This window comes from Strix uralensis, chromosome 3, assembly GCF_047716275.1.
Source record: "Strix uralensis isolate ZFMK-TIS-50842 chromosome 3, bStrUra1, whole genome shotgun sequence".
NCBI lineage: Eukaryota > Metazoa > Chordata > Aves > Strigiformes > Strigidae > Strix > Strix uralensis.
The window spans coordinates 129,453,090-129,465,305 of record NC_133974.1 but is presented as its reverse complement, the minus strand read 5'-3'; the positions used below and the strand labels follow the sequence as shown (position 1 = coordinate 129,465,305).

The following is a 12,216-nucleotide window of genomic DNA, read 5'->3' as shown; positions in this document are numbered from 1 at the left end:
AATTTCTGAGGATCATTCAATAATTAAAGATCGTCTGAACCTGAATGTTTGTACAGAAGTAATTATTCATGGATTAGCCTGTAGCATACCCCAACTTGGTTCACGTCCACAAATCTGGATATCCTAGGGATGGTTGCTATACCAGTCTTTTTTCAACTCTTCCTGGGTTTGTTCAATGCCTTATCCCATTCAGACTTAGGTTTGTTTCACATCTGGCAGGATGGCCTCTCACTATCCAAACCCAAATGTTCTCAGCCTCTCCACCCATCTATACTGCATGCAGCCCAGCTGGCTTGTGTTGTTTCCCACAGCATTTCAAAGAACATTCCAGTTTGAGGAGTGTATTACTCTCAACTGCTAGGGAAACAGTGGAGACATCATTTGGAGCTGTTGTTCTCGCTTTAAGGAATTTGGTCTCTAACCATCCCCCAGTATTTCATTTTGCTCACAGGAACCTGACACCTAACCAGCCTCTGCTTGAGCTTATCATAAATTTAGGTTGATGTTCTTTTGAATAATGTGTGAATCTGAAAAAAAAGTGACCTGTCCAAAAGTCACTAATCCAGCACTGGAAAATGTAGACAGTCCCTTTAAAGGGTCTCAGCAAACATCAGTGGAAGCCCATCCAAGTTTCTCTGGAAAAACTCATTACTTTCTAGATTAGAGATCTGATTTGCCAAAGTCCATCTTGTGTGCCATTTCTGAGACATCATCGTAACTTATTTTCAAAATGAACTGTGGAAACTTATGCAAATACTGTTTGGAATTTGAGTGTCAACTTTTGTCATCACAATTTTGTAGGCCTTGAGTCTAAATCTAAGTTGCATTTAGAGGACACTTTATGTGAAGAAGCTTCACACATTCATGCTCTCTCTCTCAGGCCCCTGTTAGTCTCTCAGTTCTGAGTTCCATGGTTAGAAAGTCCTTTCTTTAGAATATTTTCTTAATCAGACCCAGGAGTTACACATCACCAACAGCTTTTAAAATCACCTGTGCAGGAATGTAAATATGTGCCTTTTGCTTTAGAGAAAATAGGATGTGTACTGGGGGAAGATAGCAGTGGAAAGCGTAATCCAGCAGGACTGCCTTTGTAGGATGCACGGTTTCACCCAAAACCAGGTAGACAGCTTTGTTCTCTGCGGATCTGTCAGGGAGTAGTGTAATACAAGTCAGTACAGAAAATTAATTAAGGGCACACATAACCAAAACTTCCAGCTTGTGTTAGGAGGGGTCTTTTCAGTTGGGCAGGTGCTTCCTTGTTTTGTTAGATCAGAGCTGTGTTGCTTACAGTCCCAGATTATCCTTCTTGCTAATGTGTGGATATATAGCATATATACAGGCATGCACACGCATGCCCAAATTGTCAGAGTATGTCACTGCTGTCATACTTATGAACAGGGGAATTAAGCCATTATCCGTGTCATACTGCATGATGCAAAAGGAGGATTCCTTATGCTGTATTGGCCCTGTGGATGAATAGAAAACTTTGCACCTTGAGTTACTACTTGAAGATCTTTAATAAGCATTAATTTCAGCATCAGGTAGTAAAGCGTTTTGTCTTTTTAAAATCCTCCTCTGTATCCTAGTAGAAAAAGGCAATCCCCTCTGCCTCTTCTTTCCAAGAACAGGGGATTGACGTGTGTCATTTCATATCAGGAAATCAATGACCCTTTAAAGAGCTTGACCCTGGGCATCAACCAGAGGATGTTGCTGTGTCAAAGGCTTGGTTAGGGCCCTCTGATGAGCAGTTGGAACAGTTCTCCAGCAAGGTGCAGAAACAAAGAATAAATCTGAGTCCTATCCCAAAGAGGATTAGTGCTTAATGTACATTTCATTCTTACTCGTATGTACGAAGCCAAGTTGCGTGCTGGTGAGAGTTGGCTCATCTCCTCTGGAGCTATGCCAAGTTACACATACATACTGTTTGGCCCAGTATTGCTCTACACTAAAGATAATAAAAGAGATGCCAAGCGGCACCACCACTAGTGCCCGAGACATGCTTTCTGGGCAGGAGAATCAAAAATCAATTCAAATCAGGCAGTAGATTTTGAAGTTAACCTTTTGCTATTAGAATGCAGCTAGAGAAAGCAGACTTTTCTCCATGGTCCTTGTTGCTTACATCAGCCTCTTTTGGAATGCTGTGTAATACCCTTGATAAAACTGCCTAGAACATATTTACTTTGGCTCCAGCTTCCTTGGTTGCACATGTGTAGAAGAGATACTGGGAGAAGGGTGAGGTGTGAATGTTTGTTGCAGTTATTATAAATGGTTATCAAAATGAGGAGGAATAATTATGTAACAATTTAGTGAAGCAATGTTATATTTTCTGAACTAGCTACTTCCTTAATATTATACAAAAAACATGCAGAGGTGTGTGCTAGTAACCTCCCTTTCTAACAAGCTTGCCGTTGTAAACCTCTCTCCCCTCCTTTTTTACCCCCTGTTATGGAAAAACTATTTTTAAAATAAAAATTATAGGAAAATGTGTTCTACGATAAAAATAGTTCAGAAAAGGGAGTAAAACCTGCCATTTTAAACTTGCTACTGAGGTACATTCGTCTTTCAAAAGCTATGCTGTAGCTAACTCTGTAAAATTCTGTGTTGTTTCAAAGCATATAATCTGTAATACTGGATCTATTTGTCATTACACAAAAGTAAATAATTGTTCTTATTTCATTAGTAAGCCAAGAAGTAATCTCTACCTATTACCTTAATTATGTATAATATAATTGTTATTCTTACACAAGTTAATGAAATTCTATTTCATTAAGTGGGTAGCTGTCCTAGGCGTTACACTTTCCACAAAATATCTGAATGGTTTTCTAGAACAGATGAAATTGTTAGACCTGCCTGCTTCTCCTAAGTAAAATAAAAGGCACCTAGATGTTTCTCCTTTTTGACAAAAACATTGCACAGGTGTATGAGAAGGTTTTCAACCCATAAGGTGAATAATAGAACAAAAATGTGCTGTGGACCTATAAGTACATTTTTATTTGGACATAGGAATGTGCCCTGCATCCTGCCTGCCAGTGAACAATCCCTTCCTTGTAAACAGACAGGAATTTACAGGCCTGAGAGAATTGGCCTGGGCTGAGAGAAATGCACAGGCACACACCCACAGATCATCTATGTGAGAAAAATTTAGGAGAATACTCCATTTCAGCCCTATAACTAAAAACTACTGAACAGGGCATTCCCTTTCTGCGGGCTCTCGTTAGCACTATTGCTAGTCTTCACCCTGCCAAGGTCACGCAGTGTGCCATGGAGTATTTGGCTTTTAAGGGACTTTCTCTGTTCCAGGGACTTGTGAGTTTTTGTGGGTGCTAGCAGCAAAGCTCAGCTCCCTGGAGCCCCTGCTCCGAGGAATGGGTGTAGGGGGATTTTTTTTTTTTTTTTTTTTTTTTTAATTTTGGGACCTGAGCAGTCCTAAATTTATTCAGTACTGCTTTTAATGGGCTAAAATCATTCTGACCTGCCCATAAAGCACCTGTCTTTTGTCTCCCCTGCTGTGGTGTGAGCACCATTCAAGCTGCCATTCCCCAGGCAGTGACTTGTTTGGGGAGCTAGAGAAGAGCTGCAATTCTACACTTGAAATGCAGCCAGCAGCACGGTCCAACAGCTCGTATGCAGTGGGAGAAAGGTGGGAGGCTAAAACATCTCCCTGCCTCTGTGGCAGTAGCGGCCTTGCCTTGGTTAGTTTTGTGCCAGGACTCTGATGTTACCCTTACCAGGCCTGGGCTCCAGGGACTCTCTTCCACCCTCCCCACGTGGCCAGCATGGGGGTCCTTCAGCTATATGGGGACTACAGTCTTGGATGTTTTTATTTCCTGGCCCAGGGAGAGATTGACTTATCACCTGCTCTTTTTCATTTCTAAGAAAATCTTTTATTAATACCATATATTTTAAAGCACTTTTTCAGAACCTCTGACTTTTATCTTGGTTAAATATTAGCCAAAATGCCTTGACCCTTCCAATAAAACTTGAAAAGCAAACCCAAATAGCTAACCATTAATCAGCTTGTGATTTTATCAAGAGTTTTCTGTCACAGCAGTTCTGGGTCTTGTATTGGCATCAGGTGCAGCAGTTTTGGGTTTTATACGGCTATCAAGTGAAAGACTATTTCTGTTCGTTCAGTGGATGGATGAGTGTGTTACTCTAACTTCATCCAAGTGAATTCTGTTCGTATCAGCCTGTATAAGAAGGTGCTGTACAAGGCTTAGGATTTGTTTATTCCTTCTAATTCTACTACATTTTTCCCATATAGCATCAAACAACTCAATTGCAGTCACATTTTCAGGTTTAGATTTTCAACTGAAAATCTAAACAGCGTGAGCAGTCTGTGGGAATGTCGTGACTATGCACAGAAATCAGGCCATGTGGAAAAAAATTTTCCAGTTCTCTTCATTGCGAGGGCACATCAACATGCAATCGGAACAAGTGATACTACGAGGAGGGCAGGCAATTGCAAGGCACAACCAAGCACCTTGGTTAGATGAAAATCTGGCCTCTAATCTGGTGCTTGAATCCACATCTGAAATGGGAATCACAGTAGTGCATTCCTAGCTCCTCCTTACGCACCTTTTCAGAGTGTTGTGAAAGTAGTAAGGGGTTTTTTGGGTACTCACAAATCAGGTGGTTGATGACAGAAGTGTGTCATGCAGGTGTGAGCTGTTCAGGTTTCCATACAAAATATAGTTTCCTGCTTGGACAACTACTGTGAATTTATGTTAATCCAACTGGCATTTCTCAGTCTACTCAGTCAAATTAATGCTTTGGAGTTCAGATATGTGTGCCGTGAGGACACCTTAAAGAGAAAACACAGCTACCTGGAGAACTTGTAGTTAACACTGAAAGAACTTTTAGACAACAGAAGGCCCTTACCTTTCAGTGCAAATATATTCTCTAGCAAAAAAAGAAGGAAAGAAGAGAAAAAAGAAGTAGAAAACTGTAAGTGCATGTCTTTAAGCAAGCAAGCAAATAAAATAGGGGGGAAACAACAGAGATAAATGAACAGGTAAAAATAAGCAAAAATTCTCTTTGGTTGCAAAAAACCAGAGTTTGCAGTGGCTTAGTGCAAGATGGTTCCTTACTTTATTTATTTTTTTTCCAAAGGTGTTAGTGGCCCTTGAATTTAAGAAGGGAGGGCAGTGTTATAGCTATTTCAGAGCAGGATGAAAGGCACATTACCCACTAAGGTTTTGTCCTCCTTGAAGCCTCTGGCCACTATCAGAGACAAGATTATTGCACCAGATAGGTGGACCGCAGCCTAATCCAGTTTGGCATGTATTTCCCTGTGACACATACAGACGCTGCCACAGAGAGAAGACTGGAATATCCTGCTTCTAGCATGCTGTGTCTGCATTTGCCCTCTCTGATTGGAGAAAGTCATGTCTGACTTGCCAAGTGTAGAGGAAGCTTTCCTGAGTGAGTGCTCTTTACTTTCACAGAGATACATGTTTATCGAGGGGCAGGGAGGGGAGTCTCAGACTGTCACTGTGGCTGCAGTCATCACCACTCCCACCACCCCATTCCAAATGAAGATATTCAAAGCTGTGATTTCAGGGAAATGACTCTAGAGATGCTTTTACTGTTCAGAGCTGTGCCAGCAGCCAGGCACTTTTCAGACACTAGTTTTCACTAGAATGAAACCCACCTTCTACAGTCCTACAGTTACTGTTTGGATCAACAAAACCCTTTGTTGCTTTAGGGATCTGCAAGGAGGGACAGCATTGGAGGTAGCCACTTGAGTCACCCACAGAAGGCCAGTGACAAGGAAAGGTACCAGCAGGGGGTAGATCAAGAGAGGAGGAGGTGGATGCTGCAGCAGATGCACTGCAGCAGGGGAAAGGTGGTAGCATGAGAAGCTGAGAAGGGACAGGTAGCCACAAAGTCTGCATGAACTTGCATGAGGGTGCAAAATGGGAGAAACTGAAAATGAGAGTGGCAAACACAAGGTGAAGGAAAGAATGTGATAAGGGTAGTAGTAGCTTGTTTAATTAAAAATGATTCAGCTGACATCGTGCAGGAGATTTCCAGCCCACGCAGAGGAATGGTGATGACATCCCCGGCATTGCAATGTAAGGATGAGGGGTGGAGACGCCGAGTCTCCCTGTGAGGAGGCACTGAGCGTGCCTGGGAGAGGGCAGGGGCCCCTCCAGGAGCCTGGAGTCCCACCTGCACTGGAGGCAGCATGACACATGGCTTCCTGCCCAGGTCCAGGCTCCCTTCAACCCACTGGCAGTTTGTGCTGTTGGTATTTCTGTTGAAGTAACTCTGAAGGATCCCAAACAGGGATTACAAGTCTATATTCAATTCTAAAAAACCTAAGAGATGCACTGTCCCTGCTTAGGAGACTTTATCCTCCATATCTAGACAATATGCCATAGGTGGAAGGTGAGGCAAGGGTGGATTTGGTTGTGCTTTGACTAATTAATCAAGTGAAATTCTTAACACCACCTCCTGGGCTGGTGAATGGTTGTTAGCCATTACCGCTGGAAAGCTTGGGCTGGTGATGGTCAAACAAAGAAGGACAGTTATTTTCCCCGTAACTGGTTATTCAAGATGGACTTGTGCAACTCATCATCTCAATGTCTCAGTGTTTCATTTCACAGTCTAACTATATTTAATGAGCAAATAATTCGATATCAGAAAGTCACATGGGGTTGCACTGGCATTCAGTATATCCCACTTTGGAAAGTCTGAGCACAAGCATATAGGGAGCACTGCATCTTCACTTCGAATAACAGAAGCAGCCTTTTGGGGGGAAGATTAAAGGGAACAGATTTTCTCTTCATCCCAGTTTCCCCTTTCCAAATGAGGCATTACAAGCACAGAGTAAAAAAGGTCAATAAAATTCATTAGCACCTAAACAAATTATGTGTTGACTGTTACAGGCCTAAGAAGGGGTCACACATACATGTTTTCCAGAATGAGACATCAAAACCAAAGTAAGAAGCCCTGATCCTGCAAACAGACATGTCCTTAGCCTGTACTACAGCAGGACTGTGTCATGTGTAAAGACAGGCAAGCTCATCCCTTGGAGAGGTTCCCTATCTGTGGTCTTATGTTCCACGCTAGTTTCAACAGAGGAGTTATTCACATCCATGTATTTTTTAAACAGCTCTGTTAAAGTTATATACATTTCACTTCTCTATCCTGTCCTCTTTTTTTTTTTTTTCATGTGGATGTATGTTAAAATAACTGAATCTTCAAGACTTGCTTTTAGCCTGGAGGGATGAGCAAAGTGACTTTCCTGGAGTCTAGAACCAATCTGGACTGACACATAGAGAGAATACTGAATTGAAAGACCCTGGGTGATTCAGAGGGTTTCAAAGGTCCCGAAAGGATTTAGATGACAATGAAATAAATCAGTGGAGAAAAGGGGGCACCCAGATTTTACTTTGAGTGACTGAGTTTTCTGTCATCCTGGGGAATCTGTTAATGCTCAGAACGTAAGAGGATTTCTGAATATTATCTACTCAAAACAAAGGAGAAGGTGAGCAGTTCTCTTCTATGAAATATGCATGTGCTGCAAATGCTCAGCTGGTTTATAAATTCCCCTTTTAAAGCACCAAGGAACTTTTATTTCCTTGATTGCCATCTAGTGGAAACTGTGCTGTCTACATTGCATTCTTCATAATAGCATTTCCCTCTCAGAGCTCACTGAGCCGTGCAGATGATTGTACCATTGAAATAAGGGGCAACTTAATGCATGTTTTGTGCTTCGCAAATTATGGCAAGGTCTTGCTAGATCAAAAGATTACATGGTAAGGTGCAGAGTGGCAAAGTGTTTCTGAAAAATTTATCTTTCACCGACATCAGTAAACGGTACTAGCAAGAGGTGAGAGTATCAGGATGGAAGGGTTCACATCATAAACTCACCATCTCTCAGGTCACAGGTCATTCATGATGGACAGTTACCGTGCAAATGGCCTCGTGCCAGTCAGGCAGAAACCAAGCTATAGGTCAATATTAATATATCTAAGGTGTACTTTCTTCACTTGGGACAATTATATTTTAAAGATTAGCTTTGTACTATTTTAGAAGGTTATAATAACTGCATTAAGATGTATGGTTGAAACAGTGGGGTTATATCATGAAAAAATGCCATTGATTTTCTCAGCCCATAATTTGAGCTGATCTGTAGTGTTCCTTGGGGTATTACAAGTCTCTGTAAGATGTTCTTTGAAAAACATTTTTAAATGTAGATCCAGATTGCTAAAAAGTGCCAGAATAATTCATTCTGGAGAGTGTTCATTCATGTGGAGACACCAGAATGCTGGTTAGATTTTAATTCTGCATTGAGAGTCAGATTTGGTCTGACCCTTTTTCCTGTGATGGTTTTGCTTGTTTTTTCCATGGTTTTCAAAACTTTCCTTCAAGAATTGTATTAGATTATCCACACTCAGCCCTTGAGAAAGCAGCTAAGTTTCTAACATTTTTCCAGGCCTCCTTATGTCAAAGTCCCACCAGTGCCAAACATTTTGGCACCAAATTAGTGTATCCATGCCATGTGCTTGTACCCACTTGTCTCTCCCTCTCTCATCAGCAATCTTTCACTCACTTTCCTTCTTGAGAAGGACAAGATTTCTCTTACCACCATCCTGACATGCATCACACAGCCCGAACCAAACCTTTGCTGAAGCAGTGCATATTTTTCATGAGCTTATGGTGATGTTGGAAAGTGTCCTGGTTTCGGCTCGGATAGAGTTAATTTTTCTTCTTAGTAGCTAGAAGAGTGCTGTGTTTTGGATTCAGTATGGGATTTGATACGAGAAGAATGATGATAATATTCTGATGTCCTTAGTTGTTGCTAAGAAATCAAGGACTTTTCAACTTCCCACATCCTGCTAGTGCGCAGGTACACGAGAAGCTGGAAGGGAGAATAGCCAGAGCAACAGACCCAAATTGGCCAATGGAATATTCCATATCATACAACGTCATGCTCAGTAGATAGATGAGGGTTGGCCGGAAAGCTCTCTCTGTCTTCCGGGATTGCGGTTTCGACATTTTCTCCTCTCTGGGATCGCTAGCTGGGAACGGGCTGGGCATCGGTCAGCAGGTGGTGAGCAATCGCATTGTGCATTACTTGTTTATATATTATATTATTACAATTATTATTATCACTGTTATTATTTTTTTTATTTCATTTCAATTATTAAATTGTTTTTATCTCACCTACGTGTCTCCTTACCTTTATGTCTCCAATTCTCTCCCCCATCCCCTGGGGAGGGTGAGTGAGAAGCTTCGTGGTGTCTGGCTGCCAGCCAGGTTTAAACCACGACAGAAAGCAACCAAAAACTCACTATTCAGAAGCCTTGAGATACAAGTATCAGCAACCCATACAGAGAACTGCTGGCAGTTAGCCTCAGTACTTAAGCAAAGTGGTTCCCTTCTACCTTTAAATAAAATGTATGCCAAGAATTTCTAGAAGTTCCACAGATAAGGTGCATAACTGGAAGCTTTTTGTAACTGTCTTTGTCACTAGATTGCATTCAGGCCAATTAAATCATTGGCTCTTGCCTACTAATGAAGGAAGCTTATCTTCGGGACACATTTTCTTAATGTTGTCTTTTTCTGTATAGGCAAAAATAGTGCCCAGTGGAAAATCAAAAGTTTGTTAGAAAAATCCTTGTTAATGTTTTTCCTTCCTCCTTCTTCTTATTTTTAAATAAAGATATGCAGAGCCTTGAGAAGTTGTTGAGAGATGCAATAATATATGGGCAGCCTCGAAGCCACAGAGCATGGAGAAAAATTATCATCCTCGTGGAGGGCATTTACAGGTATGTTTGTGTTTTGGAATCGTGAGTACTCTTTATCATTTCTGAGGACAGAATGATATATTGAAGGAAGCGAACATTGACTCTAGGCATCTGAGAGAAATCTTAATGAGAGTGAAGGTTACAATAACATTCTGTGATCTTATAAATATGTTGATTTCCACTATGTCATCTAAGCCCTGGTGTAACTTGCTCCAGTTAGATCCTGGGCGTTGTTCTGAATGTTGATTTAGCAAATCACAGTGGAGTGGGAGATGTACTGTGAGAGCAAGACAGATCATCAGCTGGTGTATGTGATAAAATTCATGGAGCTATAGTAGGTGAGGAGTTTTACTAAGTGAGTAAGCTGAGTTGTCTGGAGTTATTTGTTATGCACGGGCAGATCAAAAGACAACTACGCAGAACTGCGTGCCCAGTTCTTACCCGGCTGCTGGAATCTAAAAACTCAACATAGGCCAAGTGATAACAGCACCTTTCTAGTAATTAATGCTGGATCTAATGGACTCGCACTTTAACAGGAAGAACAATTAAAAGACTGACTTTCAAAGAATTATATAGTGGAATTTCATGTAGCCCCAGTCCATGGAGGAATTTGAATGAGAGAAGTGCCTTTGAGAATACATCAGATAATATCAGCATCAATAACACCATGTAATTATAGAGCATCCTAGTCAGATAACTCCGATTCACTAGTGTGGTGCATCTTACACCCCACTAGAAAGACAAACCATCACTAGACTTGATCAGAAAAGTAGAAACACCAGCCAGGCTCACCATCCTGGGCTTCATCCTGGCCACCACTCAAGTCAGGAGAAGTTTGCTGAAGAGGCAGCCATGGGGCTGGTGGATGACATGGAGGGGGAGTCACTGGTGGGCAAGGAGCTGAAGCAGAGAGAGGTAGAGATCATGAAGAGAGGGAGAGGGCTGAAGAAGCAGGGATCTGAACAGCAAGAGGGTTTGCAGGGATCTAGGCAAGGCTACTGTAGCAATGATGAGAGGAGGGGGAGTCGGGGAAGGGTAGGTTTGGAAGTAACGACACCTGTACCAGAGAGAAGGGAACCAGAATTACTCGTTCATAGGATGTGACATGGTTTATAAAAGCAGCATTAAACTTTATATGTAGGGATCATATCATGTGTTGCTGAAATACAGCCAGTCTGGTTGGGCCCTTTTATTGAGAAATGCTAACACAGTTTTGCTGATTAACATTTTTCATAACGAATCTTTTACGATCTTATGTCATCACAACTTCATAGTTGTCAGTGCTTTCTTTTTACTTAACATTTTCCATCTGCAAAGAGAACAAATCAGTCCTTATCTAAACACCTGTCAGTCAGATTTGAAACAGGTCGGCAGCAGATCAGCTGATCCAAAGCAGGCTGAACATCTCCTTTCAACCAGAATAAACAGAGTAAAACTGCAAATAAACATAGCTTGGCACTACTAAAAGAAAGCTCAGATTTAAGGGCTTTGATCATGCAGAATTTAAGTGGACCACCAACATTTTACTGACAAATATTCCCATCGGTCACATGGCCTGCAGAAAATGCTCCAGCTGCTGAGCTTTGTTCACTTTTAAATCCTTTACCCTGGATATTGACCACTAGGGAGCAAGAAGGTAGACTGGTGACACAAAAGCATAGGTTGGTCTGAGCAGTGGGAGAAACCCACTGTCATATTTTTGCAACTACAGTAACTATATTTCCAGGTGTATATTTGATATACAGTTTTCTTTTCCTCTAGTTTTGCAGTTCATTTTCAAAGGAGATTTCATTTTCAAAAGTTCGAAGAACCTTCTGTTGGAATGCAAAATAAAAACCTGTTAAACCTCAGAGAACCTCACTAAAAATGAACCGTAAAGTTCCTTCAGCCCCATAAGGGCTAAATAATGTTAAGACCACTCATGCCCTGAGTGTCTATGCTTGTGAAAGGCATAAAGTAAAAGAAACACAAAGCTCAGCTCTCTAATAATCTCTCATTGGAAGCTAGCCCTAGCAGTAGCTAGGTTGGTTGGTTAGTTGTTTTCATAGTCTAAGCAGATCAGAAATTGAAGATTGTGGTTTGGTTGCAAAGCAAGTCTGCTCTGACTTGAGGGAGAATACCACCACACCCCACTGTGTTGTATCCCTGCCATCGCTGCCAGCCCGAAACACACGCAGCTGATCTGTCCCTACAGCACTGCTGGGAACAGACTCACAGGCCATGTAGTCTAATCCAGTAAGTAGCTAACAACATTTCATATGCAAAAGAAAAGCTGGAGAAAGAAATATTAGAAATACTCTTTCTGTGTGCATGTTCTTTCTTTTCTTGGCCCATGATTTTTGAAAGAGACTAAAATTTTCCAACTCCATATTGGCTAATGTTAGTTTTCCTGAAGATCTGCCAGATGCCAAATTAACATTCATCTAGAGAGTTTAAGAGAAGGTAGAGTGCTGTT

General features: G+C 41.5%; 1 protein-coding gene across 1 annotated transcript in view; it reads left to right on the top strand.

The window, feature by feature from the left end:
- Positions 1-12,216, top strand: part of SPTLC3 (serine palmitoyltransferase long chain base subunit 3) — a 99,128-nt gene that overhangs the window by 63,178 nt on the left and 23,734 nt on the right. Inside the window, exon 9 of the mRNA XM_074864913.1 lies at positions 9,677-9,782. Within this exon, the coding sequence (XP_074721014.1) occupies positions 9,677-9,782 (106 nt within the window). The remainder of the gene's footprint in view (positions 1-9,676; positions 9,783-12,216) is intronic.